The sequence below is a fragment of the Hevea brasiliensis genome, chromosome 1 (assembly GCF_030052815.1).
Source record: "Hevea brasiliensis isolate MT/VB/25A 57/8 chromosome 1, ASM3005281v1, whole genome shotgun sequence".
NCBI classification, from domain to species: domain Eukaryota; kingdom Viridiplantae; phylum Streptophyta; class Magnoliopsida; order Malpighiales; family Euphorbiaceae; genus Hevea; species Hevea brasiliensis.
In genome coordinates, this window is record NC_079493.1 from 2,919,533 (window position 1) to 2,943,393 (window position 23,861).

Consider the following 23,861-nt stretch of genomic DNA (forward strand, 5'->3'; position numbering starts at 1 on the left):
ATATTTTTTTATCATGATCAAAATATTAAACACTACTTTACAAGTTAACAGAGCAATAAGCTCTCCATCTTCAGAGGAAGATTGTTTTAATTATGATCAAAATATTAAATATTAATTTAAAACTATTGCCAAGTAAGAACAAAAAAAAATTTTAACATCGTAACAGAAAATTTACTCGTGCTAATGTACGCCTATGTTCTACCGTTATAAATGCACGAACCCACTCTTGTAGCTCACCATAGCCTGGGGTGGGTCACTTGAGAAACAGGATATTTGCATTTGCATATCATTTCTCTTCCTTTCTTTTCTTCAGAGACAAAACACACACACACACGCACCCACAGATATGGAGATTGAGATGGAAAAGAAGCTATCAAAATTCAAGAGAATCTGTGTGTTTTGTGGTAGTAGTCCAGGAAAAAAGAGTAGCTATAAAGATGCTGCTATTGAACTTGGAAAAGAAATGGTAAATTTAACAAAAACAAATGATATGAAATTCTTCCCTTCTCTGTTTTAGCTCTGCTTTTCTCTGTAACTTCAACTTGGAACCTGCTTTCTTTTTCCAAGTTTTTGCTTTCTTTTTATAGTTTCTTAAACTTGTTTTTCTTTTTAGTGTGATTTTTAAATTCCCCTTTTGATTTCTGTTTTGGAATTTGACTTTCCACTGTGGTTTGGTTCCCCTGTTTTTGCTCAGTTTCAGTTTGCTTTCTTCTTCTCCTTTATAAATTTTCAATTCTCTGTAGATAACTTGTCTGCTTTCTGGCTCTTGAACCATAGTTTCTAAGGCCTCTTCTCTCTTTTTTCTTGGAGCCACATTTTACATAATAGTGTATTTTAGATAATTTAATAGCTCTACATTTAAAATAATATATTGAATTAATATTGAAATGTAATTAATTTCCTTTCTTTAATAAATGTACTTCAATGGGTATTTCAGTAAAGACTAGTTGATTTTTTTTTTTTTACTATTTTTTTTATTATTTTTTTTTATTTTTTACAGGTAGCAAGAAATATTGATCTGGTTTATGGAGGAGGGAGTGTTGGTTTGATGGGGTTGATTTCTCAAGCTGTTTATAATGGTGGTCGCCATGTGATAGGGTAAAGCATCTAAACCTATTCAATGGCTTTTTTTTTGTTTGTTTTTTGGTGCCTCAATAGACAATAGAATTTCTTCTTGCTTCTTAAAACTAATATTTTTGGTCATATGTATTTTTGCCTGCAGAGTTATCCCCAAGACTCTCATGCCTAGAGAGGTATTTCAGCTCTTACTGTATGGCCTTTTTTTTTTTTTCTTCCTCTTAAATGGGTTCTTTTTTTAAAAAGAAAAAAAAAAATCTATTAGTGTTTGTCTAGTCTCATGTGGTGGCTACTTTACATGAATTTCTACCTCTCCTTTGTTATCTTTAAAAATGGAATTTCAAACTTGTCTCTTTTGAGGCTTATGCAAGTTCCAATTGAGACTTTCTATTGGTTCCAAGGTTTTATTTATTTATTTATTTTTTTAGGCTTTCACATTTAGGTTTCTTGATGAACTTCTCCATCCACCTGGCCACTTGGTTCCACATGGGGTCATGATATATAAAATTAAGGGATAAATACCAATAGATATCTCTAAATTTTAAGGGTTTAAATTTAAAAATGTAATACAAAATTCATTGAGCTTTAAAATTTTATGCAGTAAAATTCTTTTAACTCTCAATAATCGATTTATATAATTTAGAGTGATAGTGATGTAAACAATTATATCTTCTCTATGTAATAATGACAAAATTGACGATAATTTTTTTTACAGATGAACCATTAAAATAAATCTCATCCGTACAGAATAATGAAGCATTAGATATATTATAGCTTATTAAAAGGAATTTACTTTCAAAAAATAATATCAGTTATCCATGTTATCACCACTCTGGATTGTTCACGGTGTTACTTATAAACTAACCGTTTGAGAATTAGCAAAGTTATCACCACTCTGGATTGTTCACGGTGTTACTTATAAACTAACCGTTTGAGAATTAGCAAAATTTTAAAATTCAGGATTATATTTTTAAGTTTAAAAATATTTTTTTTACAATATTTAAAGTTGATAGACAAATCTTGAAATTTATCCCAGGCACACATGATGTGTATTTTTTTTCCTTGTGGTTTCCTTTTCTTTCTTTTCTTTTATGCTTTATGGCTTTGGTTTGGACCCACCACCATTGCTTCACCATCATTGCTTCTCTGTGGATAACTCTCTCTCAAAATTAGTGTGTTCTTTTGCGGATTTTGTTTTTGCATTTGACTTGAGTTATGCATTTTTCAGATTACTGGAGAAACTGTAGGTGAAGTGAAGCCAGTTGCCGACATGCACCAAAGAAAAGCAGAGATGGCTAGACATTCTGATGCCTTCATTGCCTTACCTGGTTGGTTTAAGTTCAACACCTCAAATTCTATAATTGCCTAATTATTTCATGCACTAACTATTAAACAAAAATATATATTTTTTCAATTTTGAAGAAGATATGGAGAATATCACATCAAATAGCCCAAATTGCAACACTAATTGAAGCTTCAGGCTTAAAACAGAGATACCCACTAATGCTTCTTTTTTAATTTCCATGTGATCCGTAGAACAGTCTCTCAAAAACTTGCATAGTTGTCACTATTAGGCATCAAAATGATATATGTTTCTTTGCTAGGAAGTATATAATTGATTGAAAATTTTTCATGGGGATGTCTCTGAAGGTGGTTATGGGACTCTTGAGGAGCTTCTTGAAGTCATAACTTGGGCCCAACTTGGCATCCATGACAAACCGGTAAAGCACCTTTCTCCCCCTCCAATTCCCATTTAGCTTTTACAATTTTCAAATCAGTAAGAGATTATTAGGTACTCTTAGTACATATATACTATCTCTTAACTATTCATGCTATAGAAGGTACACATTCATCGGAAGCAATGCAAAGGGAAGGCTACTAAAATCTAATTTTCTTTGGAGTTTGCAATGCAAGAAGACAAGTCTCTTATAGCATTTTTTTAAAAATCCCATTTTGGAATGAAATAGCTTTAAAAAAATGTTATGGTTGCAGGTGGGATTGCTGAATGTGGATGGTTACTACAACTCTTTATTGTCATTTATTGATAAAGCAGTAGAGGAAGGTTTCATTAGTCCAAGTGCTCGCCATATCATAGTGTCTGCTCCTACCCCAAAAGAGTTAGTCAAGAAAATGGAGGTAAAGTCCTTTTTTTTTTATTTCAAGTATATTTCCTCATTATTATTTTTTTCAAAGAAGGATTATTAGTAAATTTCTCTGTTTTTAGGAGTATTTTCCGCGGCATGAAATAGTTGCCTCAAAGCTCAATTGGGAGATTGAACAATTAGGATACTCTAAAAAATGTGAAATCTCAAGATGAAGAAGCCAAATGAGGATAGGGACTTTGGCAATGAATATGGACTAATTTTACATGACCAAAATGTTCTCAAAGTGGGTTTATTTTTGCCCCATGTTTTATATATTTTTTTTTCCTTCTTTTTTTTTTTTTTAATATTGTAAACTAGACAAAATTGATTGAAATTGGAAGCTAGACTATTTTCTTCAATGAGAAATTTGGTGTTTGATTGCATTACTTCCATTGCCCAAAAAAAGAGTGGGGAATGATTAGTGATGTTGTATTCTTTAATTATTTTAAGATTAGTGATAAGTTGAAGAATTTTGAGTTAAATTAAGCAGTGAAAAATGTTTGATGTCAAAGGTCAAAAACTCCCCCTACTTACAGCTTCAAGCTGTATTTTCTTATCTATAAAATAGATTTTTGAAACCCTTAAGCTGGAATTTTTATTTGAAAACTTCTTTAATAAAACATTAATCATTAATATAAATGTCAATTTAAACACAAAGACTAGTTAAATTTATGGAAATAATTCATATTAAAAAAGAATATTACTTATATTAAAGATTGAGATTATAATGATGGACATAGTTCTAGTAATAATTACGAATGTTAAATTTGAGAGATCTAAATGCAACTTTCCTTTATCATAAGAGAAAAATCAAGAAATTATTTTATTTATTTCTTATTTGTATTTATTCAATTATTAGTTATACTTTGCACATGCAAAAATATAATTTTGTTGATTTATTTGTTTGATCAATTCTACTATATCATACATGACTTTATCATGATATATTATATACATGCTTTTAATTTTCTTAAAAAAAATTATATATATTACATATACTTTAATATTATATATTTTTTAATTGAGATAAAGTGATATATAGTTTATATTGTGTTAAACCCTCTTCTCAAAATTTTCAATCCATGTCATGATACCAAAGAAAAAGTCAAATAAATGCTTTATTTGTGTATTTTTTTAGTTATTTAAATATAATATTTTAAAAAATTATAACTATTTAAAAAGATAATATTGAAATGATTTAAAAATCCTGTAAAAACAAATCTTATATAGTGTTTCAAGATATTTATTTTATTTTATAATATTAAATTATTTTTTTATATTAATTATTAATTATAAATATTATATGATTATTTTATTATTTGAATGACACGTTTCTCATTAAAAGGTATTTTAAAAAAATAGAAATCTTTTCAGAATATCTTACATGTTTTAGATAAAAGAGCTTCTATGCGTAATTGGCCGTTCAGGAACACGCAGCGGCTGCCGCTGGATTCACTCTTGACACTTTGCAGGTAATGGAAAATTTGTGGGCTTCAACAGAGAATTCCGTTAATATTCAATTAAGGGCCATTTAGTTTAATTAATAACAATTATTATTGTTACTTAATTAATAGTAAATAATTGATAATAATTAATTAATATTAAATATTTAACAAAATTATATTTAATTAATGTTATTAATATATAAAATAATTAATAAATATATTATTATTAATTTATTATATAATATAATTTATTTTATTATTAAAATAAATATATAAGTATTAATTTATTATATTGTACAATTTACTTTATTATTAAAATAAATAAATAATTATTAATTTATTATATCATGTTATTTATTTTATTTTAAAATATATAAATTATGTTTGGAGAATGTATCCTTGAACTTATTTCAAAATAATATGTTGAAGTATATAAAAAACTATAATGTGTTGAAGTATATAAAAAACTATAATGTGTTGAAGTATATAAAAAATTAACTTAAATAACAAAAAACTAATAAAAAATATAGATATGAAATATATATTTTTGATTCTGCGGACGCTCTATATATGGAATTGTGGTTTTTTAGTTTTATTCAATATATTGGTAATGGTTATTTTTGTCAAATAATAAAAAAGTTAAGATTTTTGTTTATGAACGGTTCTATAATTAGAGCTGATATAAATTATAATTGATGAGTATTTTATCAACTATTAATTATGTTATTTTAGTTTTATCAATCACTTTGATTCAACTATTTAAATATTTATTAGTTACATTCAATAGTTGAATCAAATATCCTATAAATAAGAAGATTATTATCAGAGTTATTATTTAAAAATATATATTTTTTAAAATATATGTTAAAAAATATTGATAAAAATATCAATATAATAAAATAATAACATTTAAAATTATTCTTTTTATGAGAGGCGTTTTCTGACCCATGATCTTCAATGATAAATGCTAGTGCACATCCAACCATCCTTCAATTTTCTTCAAATATTTATGAGGATATTTATGATGACCCGATTTCACGGGTCAGAACAGCACTAAGACCTAAATCGACATAAAGCTCTCGAGACCCATAGTAAGTCTCACTATTTTCAAATCAATAACTAAGACCAAAATCAAGGCCTAATAGGCCAACAAAATAAAAATAAAATATTATAAATTTATTTGGGCCAATCCAACCTGATAGCTATCCGAAATCTACTATTAAGGAAGTCTAGCTCAATCCTAATACACAACATATATAAACTATTTAATATCATTAATTAATACAACATATTCATAAACCAATGTCACAGTAGAGTTCTAGCGATTTAACAAATAATAAAAACTATTAAACTAAGAAGTACCAGAACTTGCAAAGAAAATTGCAGGTTTGACTTGAAAAATAAACTCGTTCCTCCTACAACCTGAGAAAAATATTTGAATAGAAATTAGCGTTCGACTCAGAGAGTTTAGATATTGATTATAGATGCAATTTCTATAACTATCTAAAACTAGTGCAATCCTACCATAAAATACACATCCATCACATATAACAATAATTCATTTAATATTCGCATGAGAAGATAATTTAGTGTTACTCACGCACCTAATGTGTCACATCAATACATATATGAGAACTGATCCCCTATACAGCTCTCTTAATCTAATACCTGTCAGAAATGTCAACTCAAGCCGGACTTTCACTTAATAATTCAAGTGCGGGGCTCAGTAAGATCAATTCAAAGCCATGCTCAACCCGACTTATCCATATAAAAGGATTGGATCCTAATAAGTCAAGCTCCAGTCATGACTACCCGTCCTACTCATATTCATATGCACACCATACTCATACCAACACACACACACACAGCTCTATTTTATCTTAAGACGACATCCACAAACAAATTCAATAGCATATGCAGCAAAAAAGCGTGCCTAGCATTTAACTAATTATATACATATATATATATATATATATATATAAAAGTGAATGCATGATCATGCATTGAATATAATTTAATAATATTGAAATTACAAATAAAATCAATATCAAACTCACAGACTAATCACCCCGATTGCAGCTGGTCCAGCCGGAGAGAAGAAAGGCTAGCCGACACCGATCACCTATACAAACATCTGACCTTTATTAATTTACTAGCAGAATTAACCAATTAATTTAATTAAAAAAGCAAGAATAATTCCTAAGATCTTGTTGAAATTTCGGCAGATTCTCCTCTATAACTGAACCTAACCCCCTGCAAGAAAAACTCAACAATAGCAACACACAGGACCTTAAGCTCACAACAGTAACACACATAGCCTTATGCCCACAATAGCAATTATAATGTCCGTCCAAGGCCTACAAGAAACTTAATCTAGGTTCAATCTTTCAAATTTTAGCTCAGGTTTCTAACTCCTTTATAGTCTAAATAATTATTTTCAACACTTTAAAAATTATAAAAATATTTGTAAAGGTCCTCCACATCGTCCTTGTATTAATTAAAGTCATTTTACTTTATTTTACTAAGCCAGGAATATTTTATAGATTTAACCAGCTAACTAAGTCAAGGCACAAACTACACAACTTAAGTTAGGGACTACCTTTATAAATTTTGCTATCTGGAATACATCCGGAATGTTTGAAAATGTTGGGTCGACTGTGATATTGACTATGTTCTGGGACGAGTCACCGGGCATCAGGATCAGGCTGAAAACTCAGTCCCGAATGCTGGTGAGCTATGATCGAGCCAAGTGCATATCTGGGATGCCCATGAGCTACTGGTGATGGATCCACTAAAGGTTCATAAAAAATCTACTCTGATCGCCCAATATCAACTGATTTAGTTTAAGTTGTTTGATGAGCTTTTTTTTTTGTCTGATCTCCAATCGAGGCTTGATTGGTGTCAAATCGAAGCTTGTGAAGAGTATATGAAGATTACTATGTCCGACCGTCTATTTCAATCACCGGTTGGCCAGGATCTAACCAAAAAGATTGAAAAACCCAAAACTTCTTTCTTCCATAACTTCTTCCTTCGGCCACCACCTTAGGAGGTTAGTCCCAAAGAAAGCTCGTCTCACGAGGATTCCAATGCCACCCAAAATCCCCCCATCCATCGCTAGAAACCACCAGAATTGTGCTTGGAAAAATGTTGTTACATGTGCGCGTTAAGACCCAAACCACTGCCGTTATGGTTCCCCCATGGTCACTGATGGGTGCTGGGCAGGTGGAGGTGACCAGCCAATGTTGCCCCTAGCCGGTCTCTAGGAAAGAAAAGAAAGGAAAGGGGGTGGGGGGGGGGGGGGGGGGTGGGGGGGACATGACAGGGATTTTAACTTTTAATTCACCTAGGTCCTTTTTCTTTCTTCAAATAGGTCCAACTATTATTATTGTATTTAAATTAAATTAAACTTTGGTAATAATAATAATAATAATAATAATAATAATAATAATATTCATAAAATAAAAATAAAAAAATATTATTATTATGAAAATACTAATTTAACACCATGAATAAAATAGTAATAAATTAATAGTCTAATTAAAAATATTTTATATAAAAAAAATCATGTTGTTATATTCTTTTCCCCTTAAGAAAATTCATCCCTGAATTTTAAATAAAAAAAGGCCAAGGAAAAGAAGATAGTTGGTCATTGCTCCTCGAACTCTACGTATATTGTCGAACTTGTTTTACTATTCTCTAACTTTGTTGTACCTTCTTAGCCATCATCATCCTTTTGTAGCAAAACTCCTACCTTAAACCACTCCTTAATCTTTTTCTGACATATATGGTACTCTTTACTCTCCCATTGCACTCTAATGTAGTAGTTTGAAAATTTAGTCTCTATTCTCTTCTATTACCAATCTTTGTGGCACCCAAAATTAACTCGTATTGCTTGTTTTACAAAGTCTCATGAAGCGCCATTCTGAAATATCTACCTTTGCACGCACCTTACTCGAGGTCATTGTTGATTCTATTTGGCCATTGGAGCTTTAGTAAGACTTTTCTCCATGCTAAAAGCACCTGTACTTCTTAATTTCATGATATTGTGAACTTCCCACTTACTTCATGTCACTAACAAGGTCCTTGTACCAACTCCTATCAATCTCATAAGTAATCAACTGTTTAGAATTCCATCCAAAAGCCAAACATTCCTTATACCATTTATCGACATCGGAAAGTGAACTGGTCTCTCCTCTGACATGATAAAAGTTTATGTATTCTGAAGCCACCCAATCAATATGACTATCATATCCTACTCCTTTTCTAAAAAGGGAGTTCCTTGACTTCTGCTTAAAACTTCTTACTACCAAACGTACTTCCTAACATATTAGTACTTAGATTAAGACTCTACTACTCCTTTAACCTACTATTTTACCAAAACTTGTGCTAAACATCCCTTAGTGTCCCTTTCATACCATTCCTTTTTATTTGTTCTCACCTTATGCCTTTTCCTTTGAAGATATTCATCCCATCAGCATTAACTTTAACCTTTTTATTATTTTTTAATCCTAACTTGATTGCTAGCTCCATTACTTTCAAAATTCTAACTCTGCAATTAGTTCCCACTAGCACATCCACCATATAGTACTATCATACTTTAATACTAACGTACTACTCATACTATAGAAGACAGGCCACTCACCATTGATTATTCTTCTTGTACCTCCTTCCTCACATAACTATCAAAACGTTATCGTTCCCTACTATCCTTTGTAGGGAATTTCTCTTCATGGTTAGATAGGTATCCTTGAACTATAAGTTCCCCCTGAACTATCATGGCAGTGAGAAGTGTGTGTTGTACCACAATCCCAAATAAGATACTTTATGCATTCATTCTTCATGATATAGGCGCATCTATTGCCTATAGCTTTTCAGACTTCAGCCTCAAATCTACCCATATCTCTTGATCCTCCTCTTTAAATTTTTTCATCTCTTCGTAATTATTGTGCTCTATTATAAGATATCAGCTACACCTACTCTTTGTTGTACTGTTGTCCCACTTGACATATCATCTTAAAATTTATAATTTCTTCTTATTCTCCATTTGTCCTTAACACCTAAAATCATTTGTCTAGTGCCCCTTATACTCTGCTATATTCTGGAAGATAAATCATTGATAGATTTTTTTACAACTAACTCCAGTCTTACCAATGATACAATCGCTCCTCTAATCCTTATATGTCCTAATAACTTATTGAGTAACATCTATACCTATCTTGTCCTATCCTGTCCTCTACTAGTATTCTATTACATATTATCATACTATCACTCATGTTTTCTTACAAAATTATCCTATTAGTCATGCTGAAAAATGCCGGCCAAACCCCTGATTCCAAACTCTAGGTCTCACCGTTTTGAGTTCTAACATTAAATCTTTGTGCCATTATCCCTCATTCTTTTCTCTCATCATGCTTATTTGAACCCATTAAGTTGTGTTTTATTCAACTTACTAATTGCTGACTTCGCTTTTTTATCTGATAAAATAGTTTAAGTTATTGTTGCACACCCTTTGATTACTACCTACTTTGGTTGTATACCTCACCTAACTTTCCCATACTATTAACAATCTAAAAGGTTTTTGTCTCATTGCCCTTTATTCTACCTTGGGGACAAAAAACATAATTTATTCCAGATCCTACAACTCTGAGCTCTATGTTATGGCTCTTAACACTACATTAACTATGATCTGGTTTAAGTTCTGCACTTTTCGGTTCTATACCTTGACAAACATTCTCTCTAATGTCGTCCTTTTCTAAGCTCTCTATCTTTACTTTTTTGTTTACTTTGTTTTCCTTTTCTAGAATTGCATTTTGTCTCTTCTGTATCTTGACTCTACTCTATCTAATCTTATCCTAATTTGGGCATTCAGTTTGTTCTTTAGCCAACTCCTTTGATATTATCCAAAACCAAACTTAGGCTATTTTATTCGTTAGCTCAATTCTATTTCTTGACCTGACTGTCATGTCAAAAACTTATACCTTTTCATTATCTCTACCAAGTTATCTACACCTTAATGTTACTCTGAATTGGTCCTTTGACCACTCTAGTTAGTACTTCCACTGGCATTTGGATTGTGATGCATCTGCAACCAACTATCTAAATTTTCATTTTTACACTTCCTCTATTTACTGGAATGCTATAATTTGTCTTCGCTAACTTACTGACCTTAATATTATTCTGTTTAGAGTATACTCTTGTCTTGAGTAATAAGAAGTTGAAAAGGAACTCAGGGATTTACAACCATGCATTCACTGTGTGATATCTGCTCCTATCCTTTAGACTACATACTACCCTCTACTACCTCGAGGAGGGGATCTAAAGGGATTTTATTTTCCCATATCCACTAAATTAACTAAAACTTAAGATACGAGGTACCCAAACCCATCATTCAATTCAAAAACTTTACATCCATCATGATTTGATCACTTATGATTCCTACAATGGGATTTGTGCCCTCTTTAGGGTACTTGAACCAATAACTCTTTATCACAGCTTACAACCCTATCTGGGATGTCATTTTTTAGGTTACCAACACTAGTAGTAAGCCTCTGTCCCTCCTAAGATGATAAGACCATACTCTACAATACAATTGACTGTAAAAGAGGTATAGCATCAGCCACTTTGCCATAACCATGCTAAGCTATTTGCTCTCTCATCATACTGCAAACTCCTTAAAGCATCATTTCACAGGCTATGAATATCATTCATAGCATCCAGTCTCTTTTCAGGAGAGCAAAGTCGTACTCTTAGCCTTGCTGCCATACAAAAAAGATACTATTTTCACTAAACTTTAGGCAAAACATCCATTGTAATGCCAAAACTGTCCAAGATCACATATTGGAGACCAGATGGTCTCACTCTGTAGGTGCTACATTTACTTTAGAGATTAGCTGAGTTATACATTAATGAGATAGTTCGGTTACATGGAGTGCATGCATCAATCATTTCTGACAAAGATCCGAGGTTTACATCGCGATTCTGGAAGAAGTTGTAAGAAGCTTTAGGCACTCAGTTGCATTTCAACACTGCTTTCCACCCTCAAATAGATGGTCAGTCAGAAGAGTGATCCAAATACTTGAAGATATGCTTAGAAGTTGTATTATTGATTTTGAAGGAAGTTGGGATACTAAAACCTCTAATCTTATAGCAATTCTTGATATAATTCTAGCTCATGCTCGGGTAACTGAGTCACTAACTCTAATTACCGCCCAACTGTAACTTTTGATATTCTAGCTCGAGGGTTTTAAACCCCTAACTAGGAGTTCCCAACTCATTTGCAGATATATAACTCTATTATGGCATATCTATAACAAATCAGAGGTTATATGCAAAAACCTTCATCATAAAACACCTTGAGGATACATGCAGCTCTACACAATAATCCCATGTCGGTATTATAATCTGTAGCTCACAAAAAAGACATCGAGAACATTTCATAAGTCACTATGGTACATCCCAATAGACCAGGTTTCCCAATCCCTCATCTCTCTTTAACCTACTGATATTATAAATTTACTCTGACTGGGCTATCCACTGACAATTACTAGTAATGGTACCCTCACTCCCATCCAAGGCAGCTATACTGCCATAACTTACCTTTATGTACTCGTGTCGTAGGCTAGATAGGCGTGCCACTTAGCCTTATACTGATAAAAACACAGCATTTCTTGGAGTATGTATCCCCATAGCAGACCTCAACACGTCTGTTAACTCTAGTTCACATCACTATGTAACTCTACGAAAATCGAGATACTAAACTGAAGCACTCTTATGCTATCCAAGGAATAACGCATAGTTTAGAAATAAGAAATTACAAAAAAAAAAAAAAAAGCAAAACAGGATCCTATACTCTGCCATGACAACTCGAGGTACACACTTTCCCATGAATCTAGTGAAGGAGCGGAAGCATGAAAAACACAAGTTTATACCATTGAATTCAAAAATTTTCACCTAGGGTCACATGCATCATGCAAGATTTATTTTTATCTATTTGATTTCAATAATAAACAACATATTAAAACTCTTTTAATATGTTTATGAATCTATATTTGTCATTTAATATTTTAAAATTAATCAGATTAATTTTAGAACCCTAGATTAAATCAAGAATAAATACACTAACCTCTTGATGCACTGCAGTGTATTTGTGTCTTTTGGATACGTCTTCAGGACACCAGATGTTGCCCCTCTAGCTTGTCCACACCAAGAACACCTATGGCAGCCCTTGAACAGCTTCTAAAGCTTTTTCCATTATTTAGAAAATCAAGTTCTGCCTTTTAAGAGATTAAAGATGTAAACAGAACACTAGAAATAATTTCTAGTATTTTTAGTTCAAGAGATTGTTTGCTAATCTCTTGGAATAGATGAGAGAAGAAGATGAAGAGAAGGGAGACCTTCTTGGGTGGCGGCATCGAAGAAAATAGCTGCTAGTTGTGTTGTTTTCTTTTCATAACAACACTTATATAGGTAGGTCAACACATAAAACCCTTGCCACATGTCACCCCTCTGATTGGTTCTAGGTTTAATTGACCCAATCACATTGTGCTAAGTGTCAAACCTATATTTAATCTTAATTTTAATCATCTTACATGATTAAAAGATATTTGGCAAGCTTATGTGTAGTGTCTTGTGTCACCATCTTATGGTGCCACATGTCACCCTGTGAAATGACCAAAATGCCCTTGTGTCTTAATTTTGAGTTTTCAACCTAAAATAATTATTTCTCTTCTTCTAATCAATTTATATCAAATAGAAATCAATTAATTAATCTTTATTAATTAATTTTTCATTAATTAAATTCATATTTAAACACTTTAAATATAAATTTAACTTATACTGTACATCTAATAACCTAGATTTGGTTTCAAGTCATGCTAGGAACTTTGCAATCTAATTGCAAACCAAACCTATTTAATTAATCAATTAAACTTTTTAATTAATTAATTAAATCATATTTAATTAGGTGATTACTTGTGTATGCGTGTGACTTACTAGGCTCATCACTAATTGGCAATGAGATATGATATCAACTCTTAATATCATCAGAACTCTTTTTTACCAGAAATGATTTCTCTAAATCATTTTATGCACCTCATAGACTATGGTTAACACCTAGCATAGCATGCCATGGCCACCCAATTAGTAATAAGGTTTACCTTAAATGAATCTATAATCATATGTTACCATGCATTAGAATCTCTCTGTTATAAAATCCCAACTCAAGCTGGAGTCATGGTTTATATCAAACTCCATTTGCTATGAATATTATGTTCTCTTTTAATTCCAGTTCTTGATTAAAAAGATTTTCTCATCAGAAACTCTTTCTGAATAAATCTATCTATCCTGGCCAGGAACTTGAAACATCAAGAACAATTAAATGAACATAGGATTTTATCTCTATTTACTTAGAGGAACAAATTCCTTCTTGATCAACACCTACCTCCATATATAACTAGTAGGAGCCAATACATGCCCATATACCCATACACAGTACAAGTATGAAAGCAATATCAAACTCAAACCACCTATATACAAGATAACTGTGCTATCTCAGGTTTAAAGATTATATGCACTGATATAATTTATGACAATGCATTGACAAGAGTAAACTCAATGTGCTTGTCATAAGTGTCACTGGTTTGGCCTACTTATCATTTATAAGTGCCTATTATGTTTGTCATATGGCATGAGACTCACCATTCCATCTTATTTATATCTCATATAAATAACTTGGGAACAAATATGAATACAATCTTTTTAGATAAGTCATGTCCTTATTATGAAGTATCCTCGATTGTGAACCTATTTATGATACTTTGTGCTAGAAATACTGTCACTCATATTCTTAACAACTTAAGAATAGAATTTCTAATAAAATATCAATGGACCTTTTCTATTACACATAAATATATTATGTAAAATGGAAAAGTGAAAATGCCTTTTATTAATAAAACATGTACAAGATACATACTAAATGATATGCTCTAGGGCATACTACTAACATCTAGAGCCTAAGCTCTGATACTAACTTTGTCCCGATCCAATTCCACAAGCTGAATCGACACTAGGACTTGAGCTGGCATAGAGCTCCTAAGGCTCATAGTAAGCCTCACTATTCCTAAATTAATAACCAAGACCAAAATCAACGCCCAATAGGCCAACAAAATAAAAATAAAATATTATAAATTTATTGGGCCACCTCAACTTGATAGCTATAAAAAATCCACTACTAGGAGAGTCTAGCTTAACTCTAATACACAGCATGTATACACCATTTAATATTATTAATTAATATAATATATTCATAAACCAATAGCATAGTGAAGTTCTAGCAATTTAACAAATAATAAAAAACTATTAAACTAAGAAGCACCACAACCTGCAGAGAAAATTAAAGGTTAGACTCGAAAAATAAACTCGCTCCTCCTACAACTTTGAAAAATATTTGAACAAAAATGAGCATTCGACTCAGAGAGTTTAGATATTAATTATATATGCAATTTCTATAACTCTCTAAAACTAGTGCAATCCTACTATGAAATGTACATCCATTACATATAACAGTAATTCATTTAATATTCATATAAGAAGATAATTTAGAGCTACTCACAGACTCAGTGTGTCACACGTAACACCCTCACTGTAGCAATTCTGAACATTCTACTGTTTAGGTGACCGGTGTCGGTTCAGACAGCTAGAACATCTAGAAAAATATTTAGACTAGAGTGAGGAGTCATAAATAACTCAAATATTAATAAGAAAAATTTAGAAAAAAAATTAGAAATAAAATTCAACCAAGTTAAATGAGCCGGTGCCCTATCGATGGGTAACCCGAATGGAAGTTGCTGTCTTCATAGCTAGAAGCCCTAAACCCAGGGAAAAATTCATGAAATAATTTTTGGGACTCCAAAGAAGATTCATTGAGGTTTTGATGGCATTAGAATGCCAAGAAAATGTTTAGAAAAATTTTTAGATTGGTATAGACGATTTTGGCTCGATAAGCCAAACGGGAGGTATTTTAGTCATTTCGTCTTCAGAGATGATTTTTGGCCAACTTGTCCAGTTAAGTAAATAATTATTATGACATAAAATGTGAATGAATATTGTTAAAAATTTAATTGAAAATGAGTAGAAAAGAAAAGAAAAGAAAATGAAGGAAATTTGGAATTTTGACATCATTATGATGTCATTATTATACTCCCACCCAATCACATTGTGACACATGTCTTTAAACCATTTAAAATGAGTAAATGGGTAGAAATTAAAGAAAAACAAATCAGTTTTCTTTCCTTCTTCTTCCAGCCGAACCAGCTCCCTTTCCCTTCCACCATTAAAGCTCCACCAAGCTTTGGTTAACCCACAAAACCACCTCAAAACCCTAGCTTTCCTTCACAAAAACTCATCCTCACACCTAGAGCAAGCTTTGGACAGCAAACAGAAAGGAAGAAAGTGAAGTTTTGAAGTCTTGCAAAGTGACTAAGTCAAGGTTAGTGCCAATTTTCTTGCTTCCACTCTTTTCTAAGCATGAATCTAAGTTGACTTAAGTTAAAAATTTGATGAAAAATGAATTAAAGATGTATGAACTTGCCCCATGAAATTTCGGCAGCCTTAGCGTGCCTTAGGGTTTCATCAATTTGATTGTATAATAGTTGTGTATGGCTGCCATTGAACATGATTTTGATGTTTTAATTCATGGATTGTATGTATATAAAGAATTGTAGTTGTTGGAGTTAGGGTTTGGGCACCAAAATTGGGATTTTGTTTATGTATTGATGAAAAGAAGTTGTAATGGTCAATTAGTGACCATTTAGTCATGTTTGAGTAGAAAATTGAGTGAATGGTGCCAAGGGAATTTGAGGTTAGGTATGCTATCCAATGTGCCCTGCAGGTCTGGATGTGATTCCAGCAAGTTTAAGCAGCTATAATTTGAGTTGTGTAGGTTCAATTGGTGCAAGGCTAATTGGACATGAAATTAGACACATAATGGCACAACTTTAATGGAGGAAACCTATCCAGAAAACAAACTTAGGATGCCCTAAAAAATTGACCAAATCCGGGTAGCACCAATTCTGCCTAGTCAAAATGACCAAATGAACAGTGTTCATTCATTTAGTCATAACTCAGTTTAGAAAGGTCCAATTAACCTGAAATTTATATCAATGGAAAGCTGAGGCAATTTAGAACAACATTTATGTAGAACACAAACTCAAATTTTGGACTTAACTAAATGAAATTGCTAGTCAAATTTGAACTACCAAATCTGGCAGAACCAAAAATTGCCTAGAAATTCTGGGTAAAGGCAATCAGACCAGTTATGGTAAAATAGCCATAACTTGAGTTAGAAAACTCCAAATGAGGTGATTCAAAAAGTGAAATATAATTAGACACAATAAAGAACAACTTTGATTAAGAACACTTGGCCAAATTCTCACTGTAGAATGGCCTAATGGAACAGTGAACTCTAGTACCCAAAAACTGAAACTTTGATTTATTCTCCATTGGTTAGAAGTATGGATTGACAACTAATGCCAACACTTTTGGGAATTAAAATGTGGTAAATTTATGTGATTATGACTCATGTAACTATTATGCATTGGAAAGTCAATAATTTGACCTAAATAGTAAAATGAATAGTAACCTTACATGTAAAACATGAAAATCCAATCAATAACTTTGTAATGTGCCCTAGTATACCTAGTAAGATTGGTTTGGATAGGTTGACATGCCAATAGGGTTCAGTTAGCAGTACTGCACATGGCATTATGCCATTCTGTGATTTTATGGCTTTTAGCCATTCTGATATCAGTGTGATACTTGGCCTTGTGCCCAATGTTTATTACGGCTTATTAGCTATTTTGTTGCACACCGGGAGACACATTGTGACCGATGGTGTGACGGCCTGAGGTACTTGGTACTCAGTGCCAGTTTACCTATTTATTCAGTCCAGTCATCCAGTATAGGTTACTTAGGCAACCAAAATGGAAATGGATAAATTTAAGTTAATAACTAATATAAACAACGCCATATGAATAATATTACAAATAAATTGTCTGTATGAAAAATAAGCATATACACTATATATTTATTTTCTTTGTAGTTTTTTTATTTTATTATTGGCACCTCTAAGCTGTATTGCTTAGCGCGATGCTTTTTGCTACGCGTAGGTTCTGGAGAGACTGACAGAGAGCCCAGTAGACTACAGACTGGGTGAGACTTGTATACAGATCTACATGGTGTCCGTGTCACCTCACAGACTACAGTGCATTGGTAGGATACTAGGTCTCATTTTGGTACTTTGTACTGTTTGTATTTTGTAATTAAACTTTTATTTTCTCATGTATAATTAAAACTCATGTAATATATTTTAGTATTAATGCAAATATTTGTAATTTGTGTTTATAAATGAAAATTTAGTATTTATTTATGATTTGTACATTATTATCATGTGAAATGAATGAATGATAAATAGAAGATTTTTTGAAAAATGTTTAAGAAATATTGAGATTATGTTGATGTAATGAAGTTTGAGAATGAAGGGAAATGTATTGGAAGTGTTTTTCATAGGTTCCGAAGAATTATTTTCTCCATTTTTAACCGGTACTCTGCTGGATTTTTTATAAAATTTTTGAAACTTCAAATGAGTTTATAATATCAATAAATGACTTAAATGAGTTAAATTTCACAAATTGCACTTCATAACCATGAAGAAATAAATTAAAGAAGGATAAAAATAATTAAGATAAAATATGGTGCTCTAATACCACTAAATGTAACACCCCTTACCCGTCTACTGTCTGTACTACAAAGGAAGAGTGTGTGTACCAGATAATGGGGAATTGAAAGCTAGTATTCTAAAAGAGGCACACACCAGTGTTTATGCTATACACCCAGAAAGTACAAAAATGTATCATAACCTGAAGTTTCATTATTGGTGGCCTGGTATGAAGAAGGACATAGCTGACTATGTGACTAAATGCTTGACATGTCAGCAAGTCAAGGCAAAACATCAAGTTTCATTGGGTTTGCTACAGCTTATATGCATAATTGAATAAAAATGGGATCGGGTCACCATGGATTTTGTAAGTGGTCTACCTCTCACTCAGAAGAATCATGACGCAGTATGAGTGATAGTGGATAGATTGATAAAGTCAGCACTCTTTCTGCCAGTTAGGACTGACCACTCACAGGAGAAGTTAGCAGAATTGTATATTAGTGAGATAGTTAGACTGCATGGAATTTCACTTTCCATCATATTTGATCGAGACCCAAGGTTTACATCGAGATTTTGGAAGAAGTTGCATGAATCCTTGGGTACACAACTCCACTTTAGCATAGCTTTCCATCCTCAGACGGATGGGCAATCAGAAAGAGTAATTCAGGTAAACATTAAAACCAATTGAATTAATACATATATTGAACTGAAATGATAATAATAATAATAATAATAATATGAAATATATGGTAGGTCCTTGAGGATATGCTGAGGAGTTATGTCATTAAGTTTAAGGGAAGTTGGGATAGATATCTCCCATTGGCAGAATTTGCATACAACAATAACCACCAAGCTAGCATCTAAATGGCCCCATATGAAGCATTGTATGGGAGGAAATGTAGAACCCCAGTGTGTTGGATTGAATTGTGCAATGATAAACTGGTAAGGCCAGACCTGGTGAAACAGACTGAGGAGAAAGTAAAGTTAATCAAAGCTAATTTGAAGGTTGCCTCTAACAGACAGCAATCTTATGTCGACCTGAAGAGAAAAGAAATAGAATATGCAGTTGGCGACAAAGTGTTCCTCAAGGTGTCACCGTGGAAGAAGGTACTAAGGTTTGGAAGAAAAGGTAAGTTAAGCCCTAGGTTCATTGGCCCATATGAAATCATTGAACGTGTGGGACTAGTGGCCTATAGGCTAGCTTTACCTCCAGAGCTAGATAAGATTCACAATGTGTTTCATGTATCCATGCTAAGAAGATACAGCTCAGATCCTTCATATGTCATTTCCATGGAAGAAATTAAAGTACAATCGGACTTGATATATGAAGAAGAACCCATACGGATCCTGGCTCGGGAAGTGAGAGTTGAGAAATAAGCAGATTCCACTAGTGAAAGTGCTTTCGAGGCACCACAACACCGAGGAGGCAACTTGGGAAAGTGATGAGATGATGAGGCAATAATTCCATCGACTGTTTGCATCAGCTAAATTTCGAGAACGAAATTTAAATTAGAGGTGAAGAGTTGTAACACCCTCACTGTAGCAATTCTGTACATTCTACTATTCAGGTGACCGGTGTCGGTTTAGACAGCTAGAACATCTAGAAAAATATTTAGACTAGAGTGAGGAGTCATAAATAACTCAAATATTAATAATAAAAATTTAGAAAAAAATTTAGAAATAAAATACAACCAAGTTAAATGAGCCGGTGCCCTATCGATGGGTAACCCGAAGGGAAGTTGCTGTCTTCACAGCTAGAAGCCCTAAACCCAGGGAAAAATTCATGAAATAATTTTTGGGACTCCAGAGAAGAGTCATTGAGGTTTTGATGGCATTAGAATGCCAAGAAAATGTTTAAAAAAATTTTAGATCAGTACAGACGATTTTGGCTCAATAAGCCAAACGAAGGGCATTTGGTCATTTCGTCTTCAGATATGCTTTTTGGCCGACTTGTCCAGTTAAGTAAATAATTATTATCACATAAAATTTGAATAAATATTGCTAAAAATTTAATTGAAAATGAATAGAAAAGAAAATGAAAGAAAATGAAGGAAATTTAGAATTTTGGCATCATTATGATGTCATTATTATACTCCCACCAATCACATTGTGACACATGTCTTTAAACCATTTAAAATGAGTAAATGGGCAGAAATTAAAGAAAAACAAATCATTTTTCTTTCCTTCTTCTTCCATCAGAACCAGCTCCCTCTCCCTTCCACCATTAAAGCTCCACTAAGCTTTGGTTAACCCACCAAACCACCTCAAAACCCTAGCTTCTCTTCACAAAAAACTCATCCTCACACCTAGAGCAAGCTTTGGACAACAAAAAGAAAGGAAAAAAGTGAAGTTTTGAAGTCTTGGAAAGTGACTAAGTCAAGGTTAGTGCCAATTTTCTTGCTTCCACTCTTTTCTAAGCATGAATCTAAGTTGACTTAAGTTGAAAATTTGATGAAAAATGAATTAAAGATGTATGAACTTGCCCCATGAAATTTCGGCAGCCTTAGGGTACCTTAGGGTTTCATCAATTTGATTGTATAATAGTTATGTATGGCTGCCATTGAACATGATTTTGATGTTTTAATTCATGGATTGTATGTATATGAAGAATTATAGTTGTTGGAGTTAGGGTTTGGGCACCAAAATTGGGATTTTGTTTATGTATTGATGAAAAGAAGTTGTAATGGTCAATTAGTGACCATTTGGTCATGTTTGAGTAGGAAATTGAGTGAATGGTGCCAAGGGAATTTGAGGTTAGGTATGCTGTCCAATGTGCCCTGCAGGTCTAGATGTGAGTCTAGCAAGTTTGGGCAGCTATAATTTGAGTTGTGTAGGTTCAATTAGTGCAAGGCCAATTGGACATGAAATTAGACATATAATGGCACAACTTTGATGAAGGAAACCTATCCAGAAAACAAACTTAGGGTGCCCTAAAAAATTGATCAAATCCGGGTAGCACCAATTTTTCCTTGGCAAAATGACCAAATGAACAGTGTTCATTCATTTGGTAATTCCTTAGTGTAGAAAGATCCAATTGACCTGAAATTTATATCAATGGAAATCTGAGGCAATTTAGAACAACTTTCATGTAGAACACAAACTCAAATTCTAGACTTAACTAAATGAAATTGCTAGCCAAAGTTGAACTACCAAATCTGGCAGAACCAAAAATTGCTCAGAAATTCTGGGTAAAGGCAATCAGACCAGTTATGGTGAAATAGCCATAACTTGAGTTAGAAAACTCCAAATGGGGTGATTCAAAAAGTGAAATGTAACTAGACACAATAAAGAACAACTTTGATTAAGAATACTTGGCCAAATTCTCACTAGAATGGCCTAATGGAACAGTGAACTCTAGCACCCAAAAACTGAAATTTTGATTTATTCTTCATTGGTTAAAAGTATGGATTGGCAACTAATGCCAACACTTTTGGGAACCAAAATGTGGTAAATTTATGTGATTAGGACTCATGTAACTATTATACATTGGAAAGTCAATAATTTGACCTAAATAATAAAATGAATAGTAACCTTACAAGTAAAACATGAAAATTCAATCAATAACTTTGTAATGTGCCCTAGTATACCTAGTAAGATTGGTTTGGATAGGTTGGCTTGTCAATAGGGTTCAGTTAGCAGTACTGCACATGGCATTATGCCATTCTGTGATTTTATGGCTTTTATCCATTCTGATATCAGTGTGATACTTGGCCTTGTGCCCAATGTTTATTACAGCTTATTAGCTATTCTGTTGCACATCGGGAGACATATTGTGACCGATATTGTGACTGCCCGAAGTACTTAGTACCCAGTGCCAGTTTACCCATTTATCCAGTCTAGTCATCCAGTATAGGTTACTTGGGCAGCCAAAATGGAAATGGATAAATTTAAGTAAATAACTAATATAAACAACGCCATATGAATAATATTACAAATAAATTATCTATATGAGAAATAAGCATATACACTGCATATTTATTTTCTTTGTAGTTCTTTTTATTTTATTATTGGCACCACTAAGCTGTATTGCTTAGCGCGTTGCTTTTTGCTACACGTAGGTTCTGGAGAGATTGACAGAGAGCCCAGTAGACCACAGTCTGGGTGAGACTTGTATACAGATCTACATAGTGTCTGTGTCACCTCACAGACTACAGTGCATTGGTAGGACACTAGGTCCCATTTTGGTATTTTGTACTGTTTATATTTTGTAATTAAACTTTTATTTTCTCATGTATAGTTAAACTCATTTAATTTATTTTAGTATTAATGTAAATATTTGTAATTTGTGTTTATAAATGAAAATATAGTATTTATTTATGATTTGTACACGATTATCATGTGAAATGAATGAATGATAAATAGAAGAATTTTTGAAAAATGGTTGAGAAATATTGAGATTATGTTGATGTAATGAAGTTTGAGAATGATGGAAAATGTATTGGAAGTGTTTTTCACAGGTTCCGAAAAACTGTTTTTTCCATTTTTAACCGGTATTCTGCCTGATTTTTTATAAAATTTTCAAAATTTCAAATGAGTTTATAATTTCAATAAATGACTTAAATGAGTTAAATTTCACAAATTGCATTATATAACAATGAAGAAATAAATTAAGAAATGATAAAAATAATTTAGATAAAATATGGTATTCCGGTACACTGTGTGGCATATCTTGCTTTGCTATACTGTAGACGGGTAAGGGGTGTCACATCACATCAATATATATATGGGAGCTGATCCCCTAAACAGCTCTCTTAATCCAATACCTGCTAGTGAGGTTAATTCAAGCTGGATTATCGCCTAATAATCTAAGTGCAGGGGCCAGCAAGATTAACTCAAAGCTGTGCTCACCCCAACTTATCTATATATAAGGATCGGGTCCTAGCTAGTCAAGCTCTAGTCGTGACTACCCGTCGTACCCATATCCATATCCACACCATACTCATGCCAACACACACACACACAACTCTAATTTATCTTAAGGCGACATCCACAAACAAATTCAATAACATATGCAACAAAGGAGTGTGCCTAGCATTTAATAAATTCAATACATACATATAAGTGAATGCATAAGCATGCCTTGAATATAATTTAATAATATTAAAATTAGAAATAAAATAAATATCAAACTCACAGACTGATCGACCCGATTGCAGCTGATCTAGTTGGAGAGAAGAAATGCTAGCCAGCACCAATTACTTATACAAATACACTAACCTCTATCAATTTGCTGGCAAAATTAAAAAATTAATTTAATTAAAAAAGCAAGAATAATTCCTAAGGTCTTGTCGAAATTTCAGTAGATTCTTCCCTATAACTAGACCTAACTCTCTGTAAGAAAAACTCAACAATAGCAACACATAGGGCCTTAGGCCTACAACAACAATTATAATGCCCATCTAGAGCCTACAATAAACCTTATCTAGGTCTAATCTTTCAAATTCAGCTCAGATTCCTGACTCTTTTACAGTCCAAATAATTAAT

The 23,861-nt window shown here is 32.6% G+C and overlaps 1 protein-coding gene across 1 annotated transcript; it reads left to right on the plus strand.

Annotated features, from left to right (window-relative positions):
- Positions 1 to 241: 241 nt before the first annotated feature.
- On the plus strand, positions 242 to 3,604 carry LOC110652098 (cytokinin riboside 5'-monophosphate phosphoribohydrolase LOG1). Its single transcript, XM_021807614.2, has 7 exons — positions 242 to 466; positions 1,001 to 1,098; positions 1,223 to 1,253; positions 2,306 to 2,405; positions 2,728 to 2,798; positions 3,070 to 3,213; positions 3,302 to 3,604. The coding sequence occupies exons 1-7, from the start codon at positions 347 to 349 to the stop codon at positions 3,392 to 3,394; spliced, it is 657 nt and encodes a 218-aa protein (XP_021663306.2). The 5' UTR covers positions 242 to 346; the 3' UTR covers positions 3,395 to 3,604.
- Positions 3,605 to 23,861: the final 20,257 nt, after the last annotated feature.